This window comes from Dama dama, chromosome 28 (genome assembly GCF_033118175.1).
Source record: "Dama dama isolate Ldn47 chromosome 28, ASM3311817v1, whole genome shotgun sequence".
Classification (NCBI taxonomy): Eukaryota; Metazoa; Chordata; class Mammalia; order Artiodactyla; family Cervidae; genus Dama; species Dama dama.
In genome coordinates this window covers 41,391,501-41,417,695 of record NC_083708.1, presented here as the reverse complement: position 1 = coordinate 41,417,695, position 26,195 = coordinate 41,391,501, and the positions used below count along the sequence as shown (strand labels likewise).

The 26,195-nt window shown below is 39.6% G+C and overlaps 1 protein-coding gene across 2 annotated transcripts in view; it reads left to right on the top strand.

Annotated features, from left to right (window-relative positions):
• Nucleotides 1-26,195, top strand: part of SOBP (sine oculis binding protein homolog) — a 165,513-nt gene that overhangs the window by 22,447 nt on the left and 116,871 nt on the right. For both annotated transcript variants that reach the window (XM_061131748.1, XM_061131747.1), the window contains exon 4: nucleotides 22,032-22,183. In XM_061131748.1, the coding sequence (XP_060987731.1) occupies nucleotides 22,032-22,183 (152 nt within the window). The remainder of the gene's footprint in view (nucleotides 1-22,031; nucleotides 22,184-26,195) is intronic.

Below are 26,195 nucleotides of genomic sequence, written 5' to 3'. Positions count from 1 at the left end.
TAGCAGATACATTTCTCATCAAAAAGAAGAGGTTCACTGAACCCTCAGATTTGGAGAGTTTTCCAAACCACTTAGGACAAGGACAGGAGGAATTATGGTAAATGGCAAGAGTAATAGTAGTTAATAACAGTATTGATGTAATCTCATCAAGCTAATATTTTCTGAGCACTTATTATGGGCCAGGCAATGTGCTAATAGATTATCTCATCTCATTTTCAGAACAACTCTGTGTGGATGCTCTTATTAACTTTGTTTTACAGATGAGGAAACTGAGACCCAGAAAAGTTAAGCAACTTGTCTGAGGTCACACAGGTAGTAAGTGGCCAAGCTGTTAGCTGAACTTAGGTGCCATATCTCCTTAACTCATATTCATACCACTGGACTATCGAAAACACAGTATCAGTCTTTCAGTCAATAGTGTATTTACTGAATCTTCTTTATATTGTATGAGATAAGATAAATCTATACAATATAAATGCAAATTATATATATAATATATATGTATATACACACACACACATATATATGGTGGAGCTTCCCAGGTGGCGCTAGTGATAAAGAACTTGCCTGCCAATGCAGGAGACATAAGAGATACAGGTTCGATCCCTGGGTTGTAAAGATGCCCTGGAGGAGGACATGGCAACCCACTCAAGTATACTTGCCTGCAGAATCCCCATGGACAGAAGAGTCTGGCGGGCTACAGTTCATAGGGTCGCAAAGAGAAACAACTGAAGTGACTTAACGCACACACATGCAGATGTACATGGTACAAATATGTATATCATCCCTGACCACCTAGCACTTGGCACCAAGGGTACATGGTGGCAGTAGAGGGCAGTTAAAGTGGAGTAGTAGAAAGTCTACAGGCAGAGTCTCAGGAACTGTTATGTTTGTGCCGTTAAGGAGAAATGGCATCTGAAACATAATGTAGGCTAGAAGATAGTCACTGAAAATTCAAAGTGATAAAAAAGACACAAAATGAAGCTTTAAAATGTTAACGACTATGATATGGGTCCTGTTTTATCTTTTTAAAGACAATCAAGGGGTCTTGAAAAGTTATTTCAAATTTCAACATGTTCAGTCATTCTTTTGTTGTTGTTTTTTATGAATTTATTATTGATTGTGCTGGGTCTTCCTTGCTGCACGCAGTCTTCCTCTAGTTGAGGTGAGTGGGGGCTACTCTTCATGGCAGTGCACAGGCTTCTCATTGCGGTGGCTTCTCTTGTTGTGGAGCAACAAGGCTTTAGGCATACAGGCTTTAGTAGTTGCAGCTTGCTGGCTCTAGAGTGCTGTTCAGTCATTCTTAATGCCAAATGGAATGTGTAGTTGAATGCTAGCGTGATGTGGTGGAGAGACTACCAGAGCAAGAACCAGGAGACCTGGATTGTTAATGCCAGCTCTGCCATTTGTTGATTGTATAACCTTGGATAAGCCACTTAGCCTCTCTGAGCCTCAGTTTCCTTGTCTGAAAAATGATGTAGTTAATTGAAGTAATCTGTAATTTCCCTATATTTGTAAAATCTTGGCTTTGTGACTTGTATAGTGAATTGCCTAGATGATTTTAGGATTTGAAAGGGTCTATTTCAACATGCCACAATATATATTTGTCAATTGACTGACTATATTTAAAGCCAGTTACCTATGTGTATAGTTACAGCAGCTGAAAGTCTGATGGAAGATTTATGCTACTTAGGGCAGCTTTCAATGATTGTTAATTTTTACTTTGAAAGAGTCATAAATAAATGCAGAAAATAAACTTATGTTTAGCAAGGGGGAAAGGTGGGAAGGAGGGATAAACTGGAAGACTGGGATTGACATATACACACCACTATATATAAAATAGATAACTAATAAGAACCTATGTATAGCACAGGGAACTCTGCTCAATGCTCTTTAATGACTTGTATGGGAAAATAATCTAAAAAGAGAGTGGATATATGTATAACTGATTGACTGTGCTATACAACAGAAAGCAATACAACATTGTGTATCAAATATACTCCAATAAAAATTAATTAAAAATAAAATAAAATTGAGAAAAAGTGCTAAAAAGTGCTAAATATGAGTAAATAACAAGATTATATCACTCATATGTTATTAAATCTGATCATTTTGATGTTATACATAAGTTGTGATCACTAAAAGTATTTTCCAAAATTTCTGACAAAGAGAAGTCACATTATGTCAAATTTAACTTACCAAAACAGGCATAGGAATAAGTAGAAAACCTGAGTAATTCTACATTTACTGAGTAGTAAGGGAATTAAATAATTAAATCATTTTACAAAGGACATTCTAGACCCAGATAGCTTCAGTGTTAAATTCTACCATTTAAGGAAAAAATAAAAACAAACTTAGAGAAACTCTCCTAGAGAAATAGAAATCATTTTATGATCCCAGCATGACCTTGATCTCATCAAATGACAAAGGCATTAAAAATAAAAATGATAATTTAATGTAATTAGTTTACATTAACATGGAAAAATTGTTTATCATGAACAATGATTCAAAAATCCTGAAGAAAATCATAGCAAATCAAAGTCAGTGATATAAACAGTAGGATAATGTGTCATGACTAAAGATTTTTTTCTAGAAATGCAAGATTGATTTGAATTGTAAAAATTAGTTAATGTAATTAATTGACAGAACAAAATAAAGCTCATGGAATAGTCTCAAAAATTGCAGAAATTTAAAATTTGATAAAAATTTGACACAATAATAAAAACTCTTATAAAAGTAGGAATAGAATGGAACTTCCATAAAGTGACAAGCAATATCCACGGAAACCTACTGCTAACATCATACTTAATGTAAGCTTTCCTCTTGAAGTCCAGAATCAGATAAAGATAACCACTATCACCATTTCTATTTAATTTTGTACTAGAATTCATAGGCAGTGTAAGAAGACAAGAAAAAGAAGCAAAAAATATAAGATTTTAAAGGTAGAAATGCTATTTTGTTTAGAACCTGTCTCCCTCAACAGTGAACAGGTAAACTATTATAATGAATGATTAGTGCTAAACAAGTTAGTACCCCCAAATCCATTATATCTCTATATTTCAGCCACACACACACACACACACACACACACACACAAAACCTTAATAATATCATTTAAAATAGCATCAAACCATCAAATACCAAGGGGGAAAAAACCTAATGAAATGTGTGCAGGATTGCTACACAAAAACTATAAACATATAAACTATAAACACAAAGAAAACCTAAATCAGTGAAGGGGGACACACCATGTTTAAAAAGTGGAGGCTAAATATTCTAAAAAGGCAGATTCTTCCTAAATTGATTGATATATTTAATTCAATTCTGATAAAAATTTCATCATAAAATGTGGAAATTCTATTTCTAAAATATACATGGAGATGCAAAGGGGTGAGAGTAACCAAAACTATCTTGAAGAATAAAAGCAAAATTAGAAGACTTCTACTGTCAGATCTCAATATTTATTATAAGATTAGAATAATTATTAATTAATTAATATTATTCATGTTAATTGTTGCTGTTGTTATTCTTCTTTCAACCATATTTAAAATTATCCTTTAGGATTTATTGATCTATAATTGAGATATAAAAGAGGAAAGAACACTTTCTGTTTCATGTCAATTCTCTTTTGGTTTAATGTTTTATCGAACCTTTCCTTGCAATTATGAAATATATAAATATTGGAAAAGTGCATAAAACATATTATGCAGTCTTTTACAAATAGTGATTCTTGTGTACTTAAACCTTCTTTCCTCCATAGGGTAACTACTTTCATGGTAATCATTGGTTTCCTTTCTTCTATAGTTGAAACAACTTAGTATGTCTCCCTAAGTAATATAGCTTATTTTTGCCTATTTTTGGACTTTATGAAATTATGGTAGCCAGCTTCCAAAATGACCCCCAATTATCGTAGTCTCCTGGTGGTGTCTTCCTACGTTGAATCAGGCATCGTCTGTGTGACCAGCTTCTTAGGGTATCATAAAAGGTCATTGCAGTTTCTGCATAATTCTCTCACATTATTCACTCTGTGGGGAGCATGAAGAAACTTAAGCAGTCCTGTGAGAAGGACCCATAGAGGCAGGAACTGAGGCCTCCTACCAATAACCAGCACTGATTTGCCAGCCTTGTGTCTGAACCACCTTAGAAGTGAATCCCCCTGTCTAAGTCAAGTCTTCAGGTGACTGTAGCCCCCCAAAGACATTTGATTGTAATCTCATGAGCAACCCTGAGTCAGAATTGCTCCAAATCACTCTCAAATGCCTAATCCACAGAAACCATGAACAATAATAAATAATTTCTATTGAATTTTTTAAAAAGACAAGGAGATAATGATATAAAGATATATATATATATATATATATAAGCCATTGCAATAGAATCCAGAAAATAATCTAGATTGATTATTTATGACAGATGTATTAGTCAGCTTGGGTTTCCATCATAAAATACCATAGGCTGCGTTGTTTAAATAAGCAACATTAATTGTCTCACAGTTCTGAAGAATGGAAGTCCAGAGCAAAGTCATCAGGGTTAACATCTGATAAGAACTGGCTCTGTGAGTTGCAGGTGGTTCCTTTTCCCTGTGTCCTCACTTGGCAGAAAGAGATAGCAAGCTCTCGTGTGTCTTTCTTATGAGGGCAATAGTCCCATCAGACCAGGGTTCTACCCTCATGACCTCTTCTAACCCTACTTAACTCTCAAAACACACCATCTCCCAACAGCATCACCTTGGGAGTTAGAGCTTCAACATGAATTTTGGAAGGACACAAACATTCAGTCTGTAAGAACAAAAATGACTGTAAAGCAGTGAGGAAAGAATATTCTTCTCAATAAAAGTCCTCATGATAAAAAAATGTATGTTGACTCTCTTCACACCATTCACAAAAATCAGTTCTAGATGGATCGTAGATCTAAATGTGACAGGTAGAACATTACAGCTTGTAGAAGAAAACCTCAGAGAATATATTTGTGATCTTTAGTAGGCCAGTACTTCTTAAACTATATACTGTGGGCATTAACCATAAAGAAAAAGGTTGAGTAAATAGACTCTGTTCAAGTTAAGAATTTCTGTTGATTAAAAGATATCTTTCGAAAAAATGAAGTGGCAGATCAAAGTGGGAAATGGTGTTTGTAATACACGTTGCACAAGAGACTCATTCACAATACGTAAAGAACCCCTGGAAATAGAAAAGAAAACATCCCAATAGCAAAATGAGCAAAAAGTATAAACAGGCACTTCATTAAAGAAAATATCCAAGTGGCCTATAAACATATTAAGAGTTGTTCAGTCTCATTAGTCATTAGGAAAATAAAATTTAAAATCCCAGTGAGATACCAGTATAGCAAAAATGAAAAAAATTGACAATACCCAGTGTTGGAGAACACAGCAACTGGAATGCTCATACATTGCTGGTGGGAGTATAAACCAGTATAACCATTCTTGAAAGCTGATTGCCAGCATCTGTTAATGCCGAACATGTGTGTTTGTGCTCAGTCGCCAAGTTGTGTCTGAGTCTTTGTGACCCCATGGACTGTATAGCCCACCAGACTCCCCTGTCCATGGGATTTTCCAGGCAAGAATACTGGAGTGGGTGTTGCCATTTTCCTCCTTCAGGGGTTCTTTCTAACCCAGGGATCCAACCTGCATCTCCTGTGGCTTCTGAATTGGCAGGCAGATTCTTTATCACTGAGCCACCTGGGAAAGTCAATGCTGAACATACACATATCCCATTATCCAATAATTCCATCCTAGATATGTACTCAACATAAACGTGTGTGTATATAGATATATATATATATATTGTCCAGTCGCTAAGTTATGTCCAACTCTTTGCGACCCTTTGGACTACAACACGCCAGGCTCCTCTGTCCTCTACTATCTCATGGAGTTTGCTCAAATTCATATCTGTTAAGTCAGTGATGCTTTCTAACCCTCTCATCCTCTGTCGCCCTCTTCTCCTTTTGCCTTCAATGTTTCCCAGCATCAGGGTCTTTTCCAATGAATCAGCTCTTCGAATCAGGTGGCCAAAGTATTGAACCTTCAGCTTCAGCATCAGTCTTTCCAATGAATATTCAGGGTTAGTTTCCTGTGGGATTGACTGGTTTGATCTCCTTGCAGTCCACGGGACTCTCTAGAGTCTTCTCCAGCACCACAGTGTATATATATTGAGCCAAAAGCATTTGAAAGAACCTTTATAGTAGCATTTATTCATAATAGCTAAAAACTGGAAACAGTTTAAATGCTCAGCAACAGTAGTTAAGATTGTTTCCTAGGGATTCCTTGGATGGGCCTATGTGGATGAGTGTGAGCCTTGAAGTTAAGTGTGAAATTGTGTGTATATGACCTGTACAAAATTCAGATTGAAAAATCCTTGTCTCAAAAGATCTTGAGTCTTTGACTTAGAGACCTAGATTAAAAAAAAAAAAAAAATAGCTCCCGCCTCTCTTGATTTCATCAACTAAGCCTTAGAATGTAGCTTTAACATTTTTATCCTTTGTCTAGTCTGTCCATAGCTTTCTCAAATTGAGTATTTAAAATCTCATCGTTCCTTATTATTAAGGAATTATCATCTGTTTACATGAATTATATCATGGTGAAGCCTAAAAATTAAGTTACAGGCATGAGACATAAATATCTCTGAAAGTGATCTACTTGAGAGCTGCTTTTGATATGGTGTAAAGTAGAGAGAAATGAAGGGCCACTGAATGAGCGACAAGAAAGTAGGATACACATTACTCTAGAGCAGTGGTTCTTATCAGGGGGTAAATTTGCGCACACCACCCACCCCCCCCGACCCCCGCCCCCGACCCCAGGAGGACATCAGGCAATATATGGAGATCTTTTTTGTTGTCACAGCTGGCAGAGGGGACGGTACTGGTGTGAGTAGATGCCGGGGTCCAGCCTCAGCAGGATCCAGGGGTACCCTCAGGATGAACGGCGTCTGCAAGAGAAAGAGGGAGAGAGAGACAGAGAGAGAGACCAGACTGGGGGTGTGCAGCAGAGTCTGGCCAATCTTTATTTTTTACCGTAGCTTTTATATTCTAAGTTAGTACATTTTTAAGGGGAAGATAGTTTAATATTATATCAGCTTATCCTTCACGAAACCAGGGTGTTTTCTGCATACTTCTTTGTGAGAGTCTTGTACATTATCTTCTGGCCATGGGGCCTATTGACATTTTATGACCTAGGTGAATGCAAAGCTGTTTTCTGTAATCTATTGTTTAATGAACACAAAGGTCAGTCCTTTTGCAGAAGTTATCAGTTAAATTTATCTAAAAGGTTTACCACACAAAGACTCTGCAGCTCCGGTGAGGCAGCCCCTGTTAAGCATTCCTGGTTAAAATTAACAATTAAATGATTACTAATTAATTATTAATTAAAATTAACAATTCTAAACTCTTATTTTTCTAAATCTTTTAACTATAACCAGAGCTGCCACAGAATAATATTTTTGTGTTCTCTAATAGGGCTTCCTCACCCCACAAAGGGCTCTGTGCCTATTAGGGCCTTTATGTGATAAACGCTGTTTTATGATTAGGGCATTATGAGCAGTCATGCATATTAGTACCGAGGGCATAAACGCATTTGCCAGACAAACTAAAATGCCAGCAAAGGAGTTTAAATTGAAATACTCCTTTCATCCTGGATAATCTTATAGGATGCCGCCGTCCGGGGGACATATTGATTAAAGTTCTAAGTTGATTCTGTTTGGAAAGAGATCGGTGAAGGCCTTCTACCTGTGTCTCAGAAATTAGGGAGTAGTCTAATAAAGCAAGCATCAGAAAGACAGATATCATCTTTAAGGTGAGTGCCGGGGCAGCTTTTCGAAATCCCTGAAGTCCTAATCTGCCTTGCTTGTCAGGTCTTCTCCTCATGACCTTGTCATGGGTGGGATCTCGTGTGCTGGCTCCCGGTAAGTAGAGGCCAGGGAAGCAGCTAAATACCCTACAAGGCACACGGCAGTCCCACACACGAGTAGGAAACCAGGCCGTGTAGTGATGGCAGCTCTGTGTCTGGGACACCTCTTGGTGTCTTGGGTACCGCTCCAGCTCCTGTTGGCCCCACAGTGACTCCTGTGCTTTGACAGCTTAGACATGTGCATTCTGAAAGGGCCTTGCCTCATGCTTCTGGCATATATTTCCAGTTTCTTGCCCTGGGACTTACCCGATACGGCAGCATGGGCTTCATGTAAGTCATTTTGGCAGCACATCCACAAGTGCAAACCAGAAATATAGAGGGCTTGACACACTAGGTCAATGGGACATGACATGTGATGAGTAAATTCTTTCTCCTTTTGCCACCCTGGTTCCCTGGTGGCTCAGATGGTAAAGAATCTGCCTGCAATGCGGGACATCTGGGTTTAGTCCCTGAGTCGGGAAGACCCCCTGGAGGAGGGAATGGCAACCCACTCCAGTATTCTTGCCTGGAGAATTCCATGGACAGAGGAGCCAAGTGGGCTATATATAGTCCATGGGGTCGCAGAGTCTGATGCAACTTAGCAACTAACATTTTCACTTTTTCACTTCAAAGAGTTATGAAATTTATTTCACACTCCAAAGAACATTCTTTATGACTGAATACCAGTCTCTGTTAATAGTGGCCAACTTGGTATTACATTGTTACTTTGGCTCTTCCGTCCTCCCCAGGTTCATTTCCCTTGTCCCCTACTTCTTCCTGGAATCACATGCCCAGTAAACCACATGCATGCAAATCTTTGTCTCAGATTTTGTTTTGTGGGAAGAGTCAGAATAAAATACTATGTGTGTGAAGGTTCACACTGAAAGATCAGAAATTGATGGAAAATAATATAAAAAGTCAGAATTTTATTCATGTTCATCTCTTTAAAGTGAAGCATGAAAATGTAATAAAGGATTAAAAAGAGGGTACCAGATTTGTGGTGGCACAAATATTAGAGAACTTAGAAAGGCCCACTTCAAAAATTGTCCCATCAGCCAAAGAATTTTCTAAGCCTCTTCTATAAGGGCAAGGCACAACAATGGTGGTCATAAAGAAGGAGAAAAAAGAAGGAAATTAAATGAGGGCTTCAAGAAAGAAAATGAAAGGAAAAAGATTATTCCCTGACTGCACTCCTTTAAATGGATCTTGTTGTTTTGAGAAATTTTGAATCCTAGATTTTTAGTTAGAAGGAACCTAGGAGATCATCTATGTAAATTTCCTCTTTTACAGACGAGAAAAATGAGGCTAGAGAGGCTAAATGAGCTTACCAAGGTCACCGAGTTGCTTGCATGGCAGAATTAAGGACACCATCTAAACATGGATTCTAAATCACTCATCTCTGTGATTCCTGAGGCAGCCTGGAACTTTTCTTGGCATTCTATAAACTCTTTTGAGGGGTATGACCAAGCTTGGATTTTAGAACACCCTGCCCCAGGTCACCAAAGTGCGAAGATGCTAACAGGAAATAAGAGGAAATGTCAGCTGTCCTTGCCCTTGCTTGTAGAGGGGTGGGTGTGTTTCTGGAATTAACTAAGACCTGACTGTTTGAAATTAATCATTTGAAGGTATAAATAAAGTTTGGTTAAGAGAGAGGAGTGAAGCAGAAGGTTAAGTTGGTAACTCTTGTTATTCTAGGGACATTCTCAATGCTGACTTCTGAAAGTTTCTGTTAAATTGAGAAGACTTAGTTTATGGAGTTGGCCAAGGACAGTGGAAATAATGATTTCATTCTGTTTGGGGGCTTTTCACTGGTGTTTCCTTCTAAGGCAACTTTGTTCTGAGTGATTAGCAAAGAAGGTGTTCTTGGTTTCCTCTCCCACCTCCTGCCCCCACTCTGGACATCCAACTACACAAAGTGTGTCTAGTAAGGATTCTGATATTTCTTCTCCTTATGCTGATGCCCAAAGTCAGACATTTCCTTCTAGTGGACAAGACAGATATGGTCTCTGTCTTAACTGGCTCACGGTTTTCTGGAAAGGACAGACATTAAAAAAAAAAACAGAACTCAATCAGGTCTGATGATGGATCAAGTCCAGAGTGCTTTGGTATCTGATCAGGCTTGGGGGCAGGAAGAGCTTCCATAGGAGGAGATTTAAGATAAGATACAAATCGGCCAAGGATTTTGAGGTTGTACTTGAGGGAGGAAGCAGCACGTGGAAAGGCTCAGAGGAGAGAGCACCTCAAGGTAAACAAAAGGAGGCACTGCCCAGAGAGGAGATAAGCTGAGAGGCTGTCCTGAGCATGGGAGCCATGGGACAGTTTGACTTCTTGAGGGCAGCGGATGCCACTGAAGGGTTTGGGGCAGGTGAAAGCAGTTCATCAGATTTGCCTCAGAAGAATTCCTCATTTCCACAGTGGAGGGAATGAGCTAGATGGGAGTGAAGTGGGAAGCCACCTGTAGTATGGGCGAGAGGTGTTGGTGGCTTCCTTGGAATGGACAGCAGTAAACTCCATGGTGATGGGTGTCGTATAGCCTAGGACAGTGCCTGGTATGTAATTAGACTGTGTAAATAGTAACTGAATGAATGGATATATTATAAAAAATATTTAGGAGGACCTGATAATTAATCAGAATATAGGAGGTGAAAGGGAGGGAAGGGGCAGGAAAGATAACCAGATTTCTGCTAGCAGGTAACTGCATGGATGGCCAGGAACTGAGATGGGAAACAGTTATGGGAAGGTTGAAGGGGCAGGTAATGGGAGGGGTGTGTATGTAGCTTTGGACGTGACAGGTTAAGACGCTGGGAGGCAGTTGGATATAAACTGAGTGGTAACTGTATTGATTCGGAAATCTTCATCTTATGGATGGTAGCGGGAGTCACAGGAGTGCGTAGATGATATGGCCCAGCGGAAATGCAGAGAGAAGAGAGGACTCTGCAGCGCTGCAGTGGGTGTGACCCTCTACCTTCCCCATCGCCAGGCTGTTTTGGCACGTGATGGCTCATCATATTTCCAAACAGGGATTGGCATGGGGCCCCTTCAGAGAGCCCCGCAATGGCTCATTTTTCTCATTCAAGAAATCTAAACGAATATTTCAAAGATCGGAAGGTGAAGAGGGAAGGAAATTATCTTTTTGACAGTGTTCCAGCAGGTTCATCTTGGTTCTTTCAACAAATTTAGTTCAGTGAAGGTGCTTCCCACTCTTCAGTCTGCTGAACTTGCAGTTCAGGTCATGGAGGGAAGGGGAGGAGCTGAGGAGATGACAGCATGTGTGTGATGCGAAGGCTTCACCCTCCCCACGTGTCCCTCTGACCCCTGATCTCTAGGCTGTCAGTTCCTCTCCCCTAGGATGGTAGCTGCAGCAGGAACTCTGCCTGGCTGAACCACCTGGAATGCTGAGAGGTGGCACGTGGCATGCTGGCCAGTCACACTGAGGCTGCCTATACCCCCTCTGTGGTCACCAAGAATGCCTGACTCCTGTGACCCCTGGGTGGTGACAGAGAGCCCTGGGGATAAGCAGGCTGGCTTTTCCCATAGTCCTTTTCTACTGCTTGTTGGCATTTTATGCTAGGGGCAGCCATGGGAAGCTCCTTGAGGACTGGGATCCAGTGTATTTTCAGACCCTAGTAGATTGTCTGACACAAAGTTGAGTAAATAAATGAATCCTTTGTCTACAATGAAGGTTCCCCCCCTCTGGGGAGATTTGTCAACCACTGTGAGGCCCATTAAGTATAATTTATGGGGCAGCCAGATTTCAGAAGGAGAAATGAGCCCTTCAGATAAATAGTGGGTAATGGGAATACTTTTCTTATTCTGAAGTCCTATATAAAGCAGTTTGACCCTTTAGTCCTAATATGCTGCTATTTGTCTTTCTTTGGAGATGATACCCCTCTGTGTAGAGCAGGGGCTTGGAATTGCTTTTCTGGAAGTGATCAGTGTGCTGGTGCACACTTTTGACCTTGATCCCTTGTCCCTAATCATGGGCGTCTGTTGGCTAGATGCTGAGACTTGTGCCTGGACTTGAGCCATGTAGAAGAGAGAGAGGTCCAGAGAAGAGCAAACCCATCACTGCAGCAGAATCGTCCCAGAGCACCTGAGGTTGGACAGAGGGTCAAATCCAGGACTCGGGGATGGAGGACAAGATTTTCATCGAGTTTCTTGTCCATGGCAACCACCCAGTGAACCTGAATTATTCAGTCTATTAGGAGCAGGGTTATTCTCCCATTGCCTTATTATTGATGTCTCCCATTTTCTCTGTCGAACTTTACGGTAGAAAGGGTCACCTTCTCTGTATATGATGCATGTAGCAGACACCACAGGACTTAGTGGACTGTGGGTGTCTTTGTTCAGACTGGTGGTGTTTATTGAGGACTAGTGGATGTCAGTCAGCACACCTAGCACTGGCCGTGTGGCTGCTGGCCTTGTCCTCCTGGCAATGGAGGATCCAAATTCTGGGCAGAAGAGAAGAAACCTTCCTGATAATTAATGACCCACACAGAAGTGCTCGTGCTTTAGCACTAATCCAGGGCAGTACTGCAGAACATCTCAAGGAGAGGTCCTTGGAAATCCAGTCTTGTGGATTCTCTCTGAAAACACCTGTCCGTGGTCACGTTGGTGAAATACATTGCACTCTTATCTCCCTCTTGAAGATTCCTAATGACACATTGGTGGAACCCAGAAGTCTTACAGTAAAGAGCTTGTTGTTTAGCTTTGTTTGGCCCAATGCTTCCCATACATATTTGACCATGGAAGTTTTTTTGTTTTAAATAACATTGCTTTAAGTATCCAATGGTATTAATGTTCTGTGGGGGTGTATTTTAGAAAATGTTGTATCGAGAATTCTGGGTTTTGGTTTTTTTTACCTCTTAAGTTCTACCCTCTTACTTTCTTACTCCCCCTTCTTAGGGTGAGTACATAGGAAAGACAGACTTTCTGCAGTGAGTACTGAGGAGTGGAGGTGAGGTTTCGGAGAGACTTAGAAGATGTCCCTTCACTGGCTGATCAGTGAAAGTATTTAAGTTAATGTTAAGCTGCTGCAGGCACAGTGTGCTCGGTAGTGTCTTGTTAAAGAATTCAAGTTCAGCGTGGTATGCAAGAGGGAATGACTACTTTGGGACTTTATGGGATCTCTCTCCTGTTATACTTTCTTTCTTCAAGTGTTGGGGAAATGAGTAAAGCAAATTTCTGGAAGTAAAGCAAATTCACTTTGAGTTTGACTACAGAGTCAGTTTTCACAAAGAACTCTTTGGACTTTCCTCTGACATGCTCTGATTAGAGACACAGGGAGATAAATTCTCTGAATGTGAGTTACGTTCCTACATTTTCGTGATTGTTAAAGTCTCACTCTTAAATCTATCCTTTCCTTTTCCTTTCTACTGTTACTGTATAGGTTCAGAACTTCATCTCCTTTCCTCTACATCCATCCATCCACCCATCCATCTGTCCATCCATGCTTTTATGCATTCATTCAACATGCTCTAAGTATTGATATGTACTAGTTACTGAACACACAAAGGTGAACGAGTCATGGTGTCTGCTCTCCTGTTGCCTGTTTCTAAGATGTGGAACGAGAGTCCAGCCTTTCTGAATTCTGATCCTCCCAGCCTTTCTGAATTCTGATCCTCCCGGCTGAGTCATTTCTCAGCACATCTCTGATCCTGTCACCTCCTTTAAGAAACATTTGGGAGCTCTTTGTTACCTGTGGAATGAAGAGGAGCCCCTTCCACCCCAGAGCAAGATGATATTTAAGGGACCCTTCATGCAGGCCCCAGCAGTCCCAGTCTCATCTCTGACTTTTCTCTTCATATAGTTGGGGTAACTGGGGGACTGCAGGTCTTCCCCCAGTCCTTGAGCATGTCTGCCGTTCCCTGGCTCCTGCTGGTCCTCTGTCCTGTGCCTCCTTCTCTTGAACTTTCTCCCCCTTCAAGACCCAACTCACAAGCTGTGTTCTCTGGCCTTTAACAGGCTTCGGAACCCTCTCTTCCCACATTCTCCTGTTTTAGACTGTGAGGCACAGACTTCTTGGTTTCTGCAGGGTCATATCCTGTTCAACTCAGCATTCTTGACCAGTAACCTAGTGCAGGGACCTGCACCTGGATGTAAGTGTTTAATTCATTCTGGAACCATATCTTTGACAAATATGTGTGTGTATATGTGTCATATATATATATCCCCATATATATATATCCCCATATATATATATCCCCATATATATATATATATATATATATATAAATAATTTTAAATTAGCTAGAAAAGTTCCATTAGAAAATTTAAAATTAATTTTATTAGTTTTAATTTTTTGTACTTTGTACGTATTTTAGCAAGCTTAAAAACTTTTCGTGTAATTCTTTTTAATATTTATTTATTTTTAATCACTTGAATGCTTTACAATATTAGTTTGATTTCTGTCATGTATCAACATGAATTAACCATAGGTGTACATGTGTCCCCTCCCTCTTGAATCTCCCTCCTACCTCCCACCTGTTCCTAATCCTCTAGGTTGTTACAGAGCCCCAGTCTGAGTTCCCTAAGTCGTATGGCAAATTCCCACTGGCTGGCTCTTTATGTATGTTATCATGTATGCTTCCATGGTTCCATCATTTTCCTGTCATTCTGTGTAATATGTATATAGTGCTTGTATACATATTACATCATTTGTATAATATGCTCATTCCTTTTACATGTGTGCATGCTAAGTTGCTTCAGTGGTGTCCAACTCTTTGCGACCCTGTGGACTGTACCACACCAGTCCAGAAAAGCCCTTCCACATCAGAAAAGCCCTTCTTTTTATATACTGGAACCAAATTTTAGTTTATGTATAACCATTTAGATTTTATTTTGGAGTTAAGTACTACTCTATTTGGGCTTCCCAGGTGACTCAGTGGTAAAGAAACTGTCTGCCAATGGAGGAGACACGGGTTCGATTCCCAGTATTCCTGCCTGGGAATCCCATGGACAGAGGAGCCTGGCAGTCTACAAGATCATAGGGTTGCAAAAGAGTCGGACACTACTTAGTGACTAGACAACAACTGCTCTATTTGGACCGATGTGGACTATTTTAAATCTTGAAGACACTGCAGATAATTCTACTTCCAAAAGAAAAATGGGGATTATTTTAGGTACTATAAAAAATCATAATTGTATGGAACCACTATCATATAATTGCATCTCTCTTTTTAATGAGAATTAAGTGCAATAAAATTTTATTAATTCAGACTCTATTCTTTGGCAATTTTTGATAGTTCAGTTACCAAGGTGGCAGACATTTTCAGTTGTAACTATATACTTTTTAAAAGAGCAAACTTCTCAAGTGCGTAGAAAGATCCACCCATGTATAGATAGTTGATGTAATAATTACAAATAATTCCCATCTATTAATTACAGAATATCTGGCAGTACAGTGATATATTTGGCAACACCTTGTCAACTATTAATTTAAGTACTTTTTAAAAAGAATAAGTGTAAGTGAAGCTTTTATTAAATCTAATAGCTTTATTCTTAAATAGTCTGAGTTAATGAAATTTAACCTATTACTGGGTTGTTCTTTGCATTCAGAGATATTGGGTCTATATATAGATATCCACTGGGTGGGAGGGATGTGATTGAAGGGGCTGGTACCTACTCATTGGGCCTCCCAGACTGCATACAGCCATCACCTCCCCTTTTCTAATGCCTCATGCTATGCTGTGCTTAGTCACTCAGTCGTGTCCGACTCTCTGCAACTGCATGGACTGTAGCCTGCCAGGCTCCTCTGCCCATGGGATTCTCCAGCTTATAGGTCTAATTGCCAGTAATTTTACGGAGAAGGCAATGGCACCCCACTCCAGTACTCTTGCCTGGAAAATCCCATGGACAGAGGAGCCTGGTAGGATACAGTCCATGGGGTTGCCAAGAGTCGGACACGACTGAGCGACTTCGCGTTCGCTTTTCACTTTCCTGCACTGGAGAAGGAAATGGCAACCCACTCCAGTGTTCTTGCCTGGAGAATCCCAGGGACGGGGGAGCCTGGTGGGCTGCCGTCTATCAGGTCGCACAGGGTTGGACACGACTGAAGCGACTTAGCAGCAGCAGCAGCAACAGCTAGAGTTAAGGTGGGCATTACTATTCCTTGAGTGACTTGCCCACGTCACACAACTGGAAGGGGCAGTGTTAGTACTTTCACCTGTGATCTCTGTCTCCCTCTCTCCATACTTTATCATACTGTCTTTCAAATAATAGCTACTTAAGTTTGCAAAGGAGCAGGTATCTGTTACCTCATTTGCTTAAAGACAGTCACCCCCTTGAGCTGTAATAAGTGGATCAGCCTGTTGCTTTTCTTTTCTGGAGATCCCTAGCTATATGCCATTCTCCCCACCTCCTTCAGCTTCTGCTGTGCTTTAAATTCACATCTAACAGTCATTCTGAAAATATTCAACATTATGCTGCAGTATGATCATACAGTAGGCTTTTGGCCACTCTGCCTTCACTTGTTGGTCCTCAGCTAGCTCTACCTATATGCCCAGGGCTAAACATTAGCCAGGTAGTGAGCAGAGGCTTCTTGTGCCCTTAGCTTCTCCCATCTCTGCCCTCCTTTTTTCTCATGGAGCTCTGTTCTTAGCCCTTCTCTCCATTCTCTGTGAAAACTTGTTCTTCCAAAAGAATCACTCATTTTAAAGCATAGATCATTATAGACAAATATGTATTAAGCCTTATTGCTTTCAGGGAATTTATGTTTTAATGGAATATAAGAAATATTTAGCCTAGGAAATTACTCCATAATGGTAGAATTGGATTTCTGTGAGTAGGTGAGGATAATTTTTGAAGCTAGGTTATTCTTATTGGAATCTAAAAAGTTACACATGTATAAGTGGTTCCCTACCTCACCCACATGGAAAGTCAGTCTTATCCATGTCCTGCTATTGATCCCCCTCCTTACTAAAGAAAAAGCTGGGAAGAGTATTGCTTGCCTGTGAGTAGAATGACTGCTTCCTGAGACCCAGGTATATTGGTTCTGTCTCATCATTTAATGTTCAAGTGGCCCTTGAGGGTGCAGACAGAATGTTTGCAGTGAATCCAAGCCTCGTAGTCATAAAGAAGCATAGGCTTGCACTGTGGGCCTTTAACTTGTTTCTTAAAAAAATCGACCAACAAATATTGATTGAGTAACACTTCAGCTGTCTCCTCAAAGACATTTTGACCTTTCTGATTCCATTTTGTCTATTAGTGTGTTATGGAGCAGTGTGCTGTGCAAGTAGCACAATCTGTGACAGCTTTTAGTCTTTTTCTTGGAGGGATGTCTGTGTGGATGGTATATAATCTCACCTATTTAGAAAGACTGTGGTCTCTAAGGTGTAGTAATCAAGAGCTTGGGCCCTGGAGTCAGATGCCCCAGTTTTCATCTTGGCTTTGGTATGTACTGACTGTATGATTTGGAGCAAATTACTTGGCTTCTAAACCTCACTTTCCATATCTGCATAATGGGGATACTGTTGGTACCTACCTGCCTTGGGGGTGGTAGCTGTGATTAAGATTAAATGATGGATTTAAAGAACTTTGCACTGTGCCTGGCACCTATTAAATATGAAATAATTACTAGCCATAATTATGTTCCTTTTGGTTCAGTGGTCCAGATTTTCTCTTGGTCTCCCTTATGTTTATTTCTAGAACACAAGGAATTGTACAGAAGCTTCTGTAGGACTCTAGAGACTTTTAAATTAGACTGCCTTAAAGTTTTTGAAATTCAGTTATTCCAAGAAGGGCTTCAAAGAAAGCACACTTTAATCTTAGTTTCTTGCCCACTTTCCAGGCCATGTGTTTATTCTGTTCTTGAGTGTAACTTCTCCAACAAATAGTTTGAATGTTACCTGTGCTTTCAGTTCGTAATGTGGAAAACACACAGGAATCACTTCAAGCTGTCTTCCAGCTTGTTTCAAACATAATTCAAATCTTGAAATGATTACCTGGACATATGCATTCTAGGAACTGTTGGAAGAGAGAAACAGCACCAGCAGATACTTTTAGACTTATTTTCTCAGTCTTAGATTCCCATGAAAGTTACAAAAGGGTGGTGAATCACTTGGGGTCCATCAAGTGGGGTCCCTCCTGATTTGCTTGCGCTCTGGTTAGGTAAGCTAGTATGCATGTTCATAGCCAATTAAAATGCCTCTAGAATGGCATTGACCAAGGCCATCCTTATTTTTAAGTCCCCAGATAAGCAATTTTTCAACTTTAGCAAGGCATTCCAGAAATGCTTGACTTCATACTTCTCTGCCTTGTGAAAAATAAATACAATTTTGATTTTATCTCAGAGTAATTACTCTAGATATCTCCTTCTGGGATATAAAGTAGAATAATGTTCTATAGCTCTTTGAACATTAGATTGGAAAGAATATGCCCTAAACATTTTGCTTAATTAAATCCTAAAGAGGTGGTACAAACTTTTCATGATTAATTGAAACATGCCTATTTTGACTGATGCATATTTATATGATATTATCATATGAAAAATTTATCATGTTATATAAACTATTCACTATGGAAATGTGATTTAAAGCTGTAAGCATTTTGCATTTGTTGCTGCATTGTTCATTATGAAAAATAGGCTAATAATGTCTATAAGGAAAAATCTTTTCTCAATTTTCTTTGAGGTACTCTTGTCTCTAATGGCCCAGATTTTAGCCTAGATATGAGATCAGGTTTTCCTAGTTTGAAGAAATATTTTTAAAATTAAAAAATTTTAAAGCAGATAAGGTTCAAAAGACTAAAGGGCTGGGGCCTTCTGTTTTGCCCGTGTAAAGCATGTACACAATTCCTGGGTTTCAGATTTTTTAAAAAAGATGTGGTTGTTAAAATGAACCAATTCTTTTGGCTTTAGTGTTTCCCAGGTGATGCTAGTGGTAATGAACCCACCTGCCAGTGCAGGAGACTCAGGAGACCTGGGTTCAATCCCTGGGTCGGGAAGATCTCCTAGAGGAGGGCATGGCAACCCACTCCAGTATTCTTGCCTGGAGAATCCCATGGTCCGAGGTGTCTGGTGGGCTACAATCCACAGGGTCACAAAGAGGCAAACATGACTGAAGCGACTTAGCATGCACGCATGCATTTTAGCTTTAAGCACTTAAGAAAAGCTCATTTTCTAGGGGTACAGACATGCTGTTTAAGATGGGGTACCATCTCATGTCTGGTGGCAGAATTTTCAGCTAAGTTTTAGCTGACAATTTTAATAACCAAAGTTCTTTCTTATTTCTTAAATATATTAATAAAAATGACTTTTTTAAAGACTAGAACATCTGAGATATCTGAAAATGTTTTCTTGAACTTTTGGAATAATCCCTTTATCTGACTCTTCTTTGGAGCATTAGCTGTTGATAACAGTTTGGTGACAGAACAGGAGATATCTGATGGCAGTTTTCCAAAGGGTTTGCCTTTATGAAACACAATTTTATGAAAAACGGAAGAGAATACTGAATTATTTAACAAGACAGATGCTAAGTACCATTCTAAGAGTTTTCCAACTGCCAGATACAAAAGTGCACAATTTCTTTTGTCTCATTTTCTCATATCGTTACTTTGTAGTACAAATTATTTATAAAAATGATCTGCTTTAAAATTATACTTTTTATTCGTTAGCTCTATTGTAAGAAACTATCCTTGCCTCTCTTTTAAAAAAGACAAGTAGGACTGTGTGGTGATGATGGAGTAAAGTATGAGACAGACCTGTGAGTGGCCTTTTTGCCCTGGGCATCATTCCTTCAGGTCAGGCCAGGACGTAGACCAGCTGCCCAGCCTTCTTATAGCTTTGCTCTTTACCCTATGTGTTCTTGCTTTTAGTCTATGATAGTTAAAGATCTAGGACCTAAAACAATTACTACCCCCACATCCCTCCAAATCAGACTATTTAAAGGAAGAAACCGCAAGGGGAAACCTAATGCATGTTCTAAAGTGGATCCTGGGGAAGTGGGGTCTCCTTGTTGAACTTTGAGGCCAAATAATTTCCCCCGTAAAATCTATTTTTCCTTACAGATTTCACCAGTATCAAGCTTATTGCCAGCGGATCATTTGTGAGAATTCTGCTGTATCATCTTTTTTTCAGGAATTTAAGATTTTAAAAGAGCTAACTGGAAAAATAGAAACTATTAGTGCTAGTTAGTTTAGTAATGATAAATGATTATTTTCTACATATACTCTTTCTAATCTAATTTTTAAAACTCCACCATACTCTAAGGTAAATTATAGAGTCTTGTTAATTTTTCATACCATGTAAAACGTCTGTAGACAGGTGCCATATTAGTAAGCATACAAAATGTAAATAAATCTTTATTTGAATAGAATACATTATTAGTCATTGCATGACATTTGAATTCATGTTATGACTCCATTTAAAGGAAGTTATTTTATCAAAAATGCTTGATTAACATCAAAGGTTCTTTTTTTATAGCATCTTATTTGATAATTAACAATCAATTACAACATGTAATTTGTGAAATAAAAATGATCATTAAAATGACAATACTTATTCCATTAAGGTAAACAAAATGCTACACAGAGTTCTGAGTGATGACACTTGGGGGGAAAAAAAGCCATATCACTGCACTACAAATTAGTTTGCTTCTAATTTTGCAGGCTGATGACCGTATTGCCTCAAACCAAATCTTTTCCCCTGGAAATGGAATGATTGCATGACAGGCTCTATGAACCATGAATATGTCAACAACTCATGGACCAGGCCTTGCTTAGCAATTAGTCTTTGGGGGATTTTATTTGGAAATCAGACAACACTATACCAGAGCTTGTTGGGGATTCTATGATTGCCACCCATGTCTGGAACATGAGTTTGGGTTAGTCAAAAAAAAATCCACAAAGGAGGAAGAGGTATGGCTAATAGTGGCAATCAGTCATACACACACACACACACAGACACACACACACGGTCAATTGGGACAACCATGGAAACGTAAGATATAGTGAGAGCCCCCTAGGAGGTAGCAAGGAAATATTTCTTAGATTTCCACTAAGAAATCATCTCCTATTTTCCGTGTAAATACCCCAGTGTTTCCCTGACTCCAATCTTTTGAATATCACCATCACATTTTGTTACAGCATCTTAGCACCTGCACTATGATTTATTCAATATATTTTATTAACTGACTCACTTTAAAAGCCTTTGTTTGTCTCAAGCAATAATGTTTGTGATATTCTGGGCTTGTTATGCTAGTTAAATTTGTTTTGTTTTTTTTTTTTCTTACAAAGGACAAGAAATACAGTAGTTTAAATATTGAAAATATCTGTCTACCACCTAACATTATTCTAAGTGTTCCCACGACACGGGTAGCAGGTGCTACAGAAGCTCCTAGGACCACCAGTCTGGCTGAGAATGATCTGGGCAGCTGAGTGACCTCAGGCCTCATGGCTGACTCCCCCATTACCATTGCTCCATCCAAGGACCATGAACCACACGTCACCTGGAGGGGAATTTGAATCAGTCCTGCGCCTCCCCAAGGATAGCCGTGAGGGAAGGCTGTATCATAGCAGACTGCTGAGTGAGCTGGGATACTGCCTTCCTTCTGGAGAACCTGGCCACTCACACCTTTTCTTTCTCTGACTGATCCTATCACGCGGAAATCGTTAGATTGCAAGAGTCAACACCACCCCCTTTCATGTAACAGTATTTGGGAACACAGAAAGATTGAGCCCGGCTCCTGACTGTCCCAATTCACATGGGGACAACACTTTTGTAGGTTAGCACTGGGCAACCCACTCAATATGGATCTGGTTAGGCTGTCAGCATTACCTTTGAAGAAAGGAGTCACTTTACGAGCTTCATTAGTACCGAGCCTGGTTTAACCAGGCAGAATAAGCATTTGTGCCAGGATAAGAAGCCTTGGGACCCCTCATGGCTCTGCAGTCATGCTTTGGTTTTTAAATAAATGATGTCTTTTGGAAACATAGGAGCCAACTAAAAAAAAAAAAGAAAAGAAAAACGAGAGAGAAAAAAGCACCAAGTCTTTCCACCCGGCTATTTCCTAGGTCAGAAAGTGGTGAGGTACTGAAATTAAGATCAGACCTCAAGTAATTCTGTGAGGTTCAGGGTGTGTCTAAGTTTGAAGGGATGTTTGCTTCTGATATGAACATTTTTCTTATACTTTTATTATAGAAGATGATGTGTCAAATGTACAAATAATGTGTGCCTGGTGCCAGAAAGTGGGAATCAAGCGCTATTCCCTGAGTATGGGAAGTGAGGTGAAAAGCTTCTGCAGCGAGAAGTGCTTTGCCGCCTGCCGACGAGCCTACTTCAAGAGAAATAAGGTAAGAGCACCGTAGAGAGAGGCGGCCATGCAGGCCTCACCGCCCCGTGCGCATGCGCCTCTTAGCTTCTAGCCGAGATCACTGCGCACCCCGAACTTTGATTCTTTCTGTTTTCTCTGTTCTCTTTCTCTGTCATACTTAACCTTCTGGATTAAGGAGCCCCCTTCTAATGTGTAACCTGTCCTTCAATTTCTCTTGTCTTGGTGTTTGAATTCTGAGAGGGTGAATGAATCTGATGAAGACACGGTGGTCGCAGCCGGTATCCTAAGTGACAGTGTCTCTCTGGCCGTATAGTACTAGACGAGGGTCTATGAAAGAGAAGTGGTAGAAATTCCCTATCAAGGCTGAGAAACTAGCCACAGAAGCATGGCCAGAAAGCTTTTAGTCCGCTCAGCTTTATACTTGTTTGCAAGGCGAATGTTGCTCTGGCTCTTTCCAAAATCCGACCCACAAATTCTAATCAGGAAAAAGTCAAGTTTTTCTTGACACCTTACATTAAAATTGATTGATATTGAGAGAAGATGAAATAATGAATATATGAACCAACCCTGCTCATACAGCGAAGTGTTTGTGAGAAGCATGGTGGGTGAACACAGGAACAGCCATGGTTATGGTTTCTTTTTTTGTTTTGTCTTAAGGCATCTCAGATCTGAACGTGTCCTTTTAGAATAGCATTAGCCACCATTGATGGGAAATGGAATTCATGATGTTTTTACAATCAACATACACACTCAGTTAATTTCCTAATCTTTTAAGAACCGCTACTGCATTTTGCCACTAATAATTGAAGTCAATTGCTAGTTCTTGATGATTTTCCACTGATCTGCAAATCTTCCTTAATTCATAAAATCATCCACATTTTGCTCAGCATTTCCATTATACAGTATCAAAATCTGTCCTTCTTTGAAGCAGTTACTGTTTTTTTAAGTCTGATATTTGCAATCCTGAAATGCTAATTTGGGGCTCACTGCATTGCAAGAAGCACTGTTGCAGCAAATTATCTCCTTCAAATTTGGGTCACATCATTCGGCCAAAAAACATAATGCCAAAAGAATTAGGCTGCAGAATTCAGCGAGGTGGAATTTTAGTAGCAGTCTCTAAGAATTAGCCTCATAATCTTCACTGGAACAGGGAGACAAGTAAGGAAATTGGAATTCTTTTGGGACAGTCAACAGTTCACTTTCCCTTGGGAGGGGCCTCACAGGAGGGGCTGGTGAGGCTTTAGAGGAGGGTGGTTGGAGCAACACATGGGAGACACGTTTTGTTTTAATATTTGGGGATTAAAATGATCTCTGAGACCCTGGGGCTCCCGTTTTGAATGCTGAGCACTGGGGTAACAATCACAAGAGTGGGCCCAGAGCTTTCATCTTCAAAGCCGTACTTACCACAACAAAATACTTTGCATTCCATCCCAGAAGATGGCTATAGAACAGGGATTTTGTCTTTCTATGATTCCAAAGGGTCATGGGTCTGAATCTTGATGGACTGCATGTAGTGAATAAAATCAAGCAAGATAAATTTGTCACAACCCTAGTAATACATGTTGCACTTTGCACAGTGTTCCAGCTTTTTAATCCTTTGATAAAAGTCATCTAATTCAATTTGAGAAAAAAAACAGTCCATAAAATATATATGTATAATACATATCATATATACAACATATACATATTTATAAAGTTTAAGGTCAAACTGAATTTAAACTTCCATAGCATACAGTTTTGAAAAATGGATAACTGGGAGCCAAGATAAGAGTATTTGGAATACTTAGTAGGTAAAATCAACAAAGGGAGAAAGACCATTACTTTTCACTTCCTGCAAGTAGTTACTGGGGTAGTTCTTTGAATATCCTATGAAACCTGGGAGCGGCAGTGACTTGAAGTTTAGCCAGTGACTTTGAGGGCTGACCCCAGCAGCCCATTAGTGTACATACAATACCTGTCTTCTCTGCAATCTTCATGCTTATTTATGTATTCCAAACCTCTGCCGCACTAGACGGTCTCGTTTTTCAGATAGAGAAATAAACTGGTCACATCGCTTGCTGGATTCTTTTTTTTTTTAAATTTCAAGAGTGTTATCTGTGCAACAATATCCTATTGTATTACAATAAACATGTACAGCTGCTGCATTTCTGTTAACTGATAGGATTTTGTGGTCATTTCATTTAGGGCTTGGGTTTCCTAATGGATTGTATTAGATACCAGTCTCCATCCTGCCATTTCTAAGAACTGCTGTACTAAGCCCCAGGGTGTTCCTCACTGAAGACAATAGCAAATAGCTACTTCTGTTCTTGTATCATTTAACAAAGTCTTTAGTCCTCATTATTAAAATTGTGGACTGCTTAATCTTAGAGGGCAGAATTCCTCGCATTCCTACATTAAAGATTTTCTGGCTAAATTCTACACTTTTAAATATTGAGAAGTGGATGGAAAACAGAGTGAATAATGTGTATGCAGAACAGAATTTTGCCTTAGGTATACTGTAGAATCTAAAAAAACATGTAAAATTAACTATGTTGTAAATTATGCTTTATAATGACAGCCCGCTTCTTGGTAGATAGCATGCTGGGATCTAAAAATGGTCTCTAAGTTGAACCCAAATTGCATGCATAACTTTACAAAGAAAAATCCTGGTAGAAAAGGTAACTAATTAGGAGCAGTATTCAGCTGACCTCTGTTTTGTGTCTGAGCAACACCTGCATTTGTGAATGTAAATTGGACAGCTGTGCCTATGCTTCCCCTGCCATCCTCTTCACAAATGCTTGGGTATAAAGGCAGGAACTGATTTTCTGCTAAAAAACAAGGACAAAAATAGCCCAACTCTCAGAATGAAGGCCCGCTGAAAATTGGCTCTTTAAATTTCATTTGCTTCTCAAACCTTCTTTCTCCTGGGGTCTCTGTGTTTGTTTGATGGAATAGGTTAAGAATGTCACATCCCTCTCTTCCAAACCCTGATGCTGTGAAATAAGAGGGGGATGGAGGGAAGCCAAATTAACCCTTTGTGGCATGTAGGTTATAATTTTAAACCAACTTAAAATTCAATTTGAAGAGTAATTTGGATTGCTATAAGTATGTAGGCTTTCTTCGGAATGCTTCTGCTAGAACTGTGAGTCACAGCTGTATTCATTTAAGGAGCCCAACTACCAGCTTACACGTTTCAGGATGTTGGCTCTAGGAAGTGTATGGTGTTGATTCATAATCATATTTCATAGAATCCTTATCCCCAACAGGCTCGACTGCTGGCTCCAAAGTGTTTGAAACAGTGGGTAAGACAAATACTTTTGTAGTCTGTGGGCATCAGCTGAACAATGGGATGTCAATCTCATTACCTGATGCACTGCAGACTTTTCGGGGAACTAATAGCTCATTCTTTTCCCAGCCCCTTCTTGAGGCCACAAGTAGAGAAGAACTTGAGAACATTTCTAGCTAGTGTTTTGCCTAGGAGTTGGAAAGTTGCAGACTCCTTAGTGGTTTTGTAAGAGATGCTGAAGTGTTTAGTCCAACTAATACCAGTTTTACTTTGCACAATAACAGACGCTTAAAAATATTCTTTCCTAAGGGAGTGATGCCTTGTAACCATTATCCCACTTAAAACAAGAGTAACAAACAAGACCACAAATAGTAGTCATTTCCAAATATCCTGTGTTTGATCTTTTTCCTTCTGCATGGGAAATATCCTGTTGTCTAAACTGATGTCTACAAATCAAGCAAGAAATCAAAATTCAAGACAAACGACTAACACAGGCAATGTAAAGGAGGTTTTCTTTCCTCGTTCAGATACCAAATTTATAGTGGTATCACTGATACTTTAGTAATAGACACAAATTCCTAATAGCACCAAAGTTTTGCTTCTTTGTTCTAATTTTTCTGTAACTTGAGATAAGAGTAGACAGAAATACATCTTCAGTATCACAACGTTGCTATTCTTCCACAGACTATAGTGGGAACATATCAATGTAGATAAGAGATAAAGATGAACTAAAAATAAAAAGGTTATATAGACAGAAACGACATTT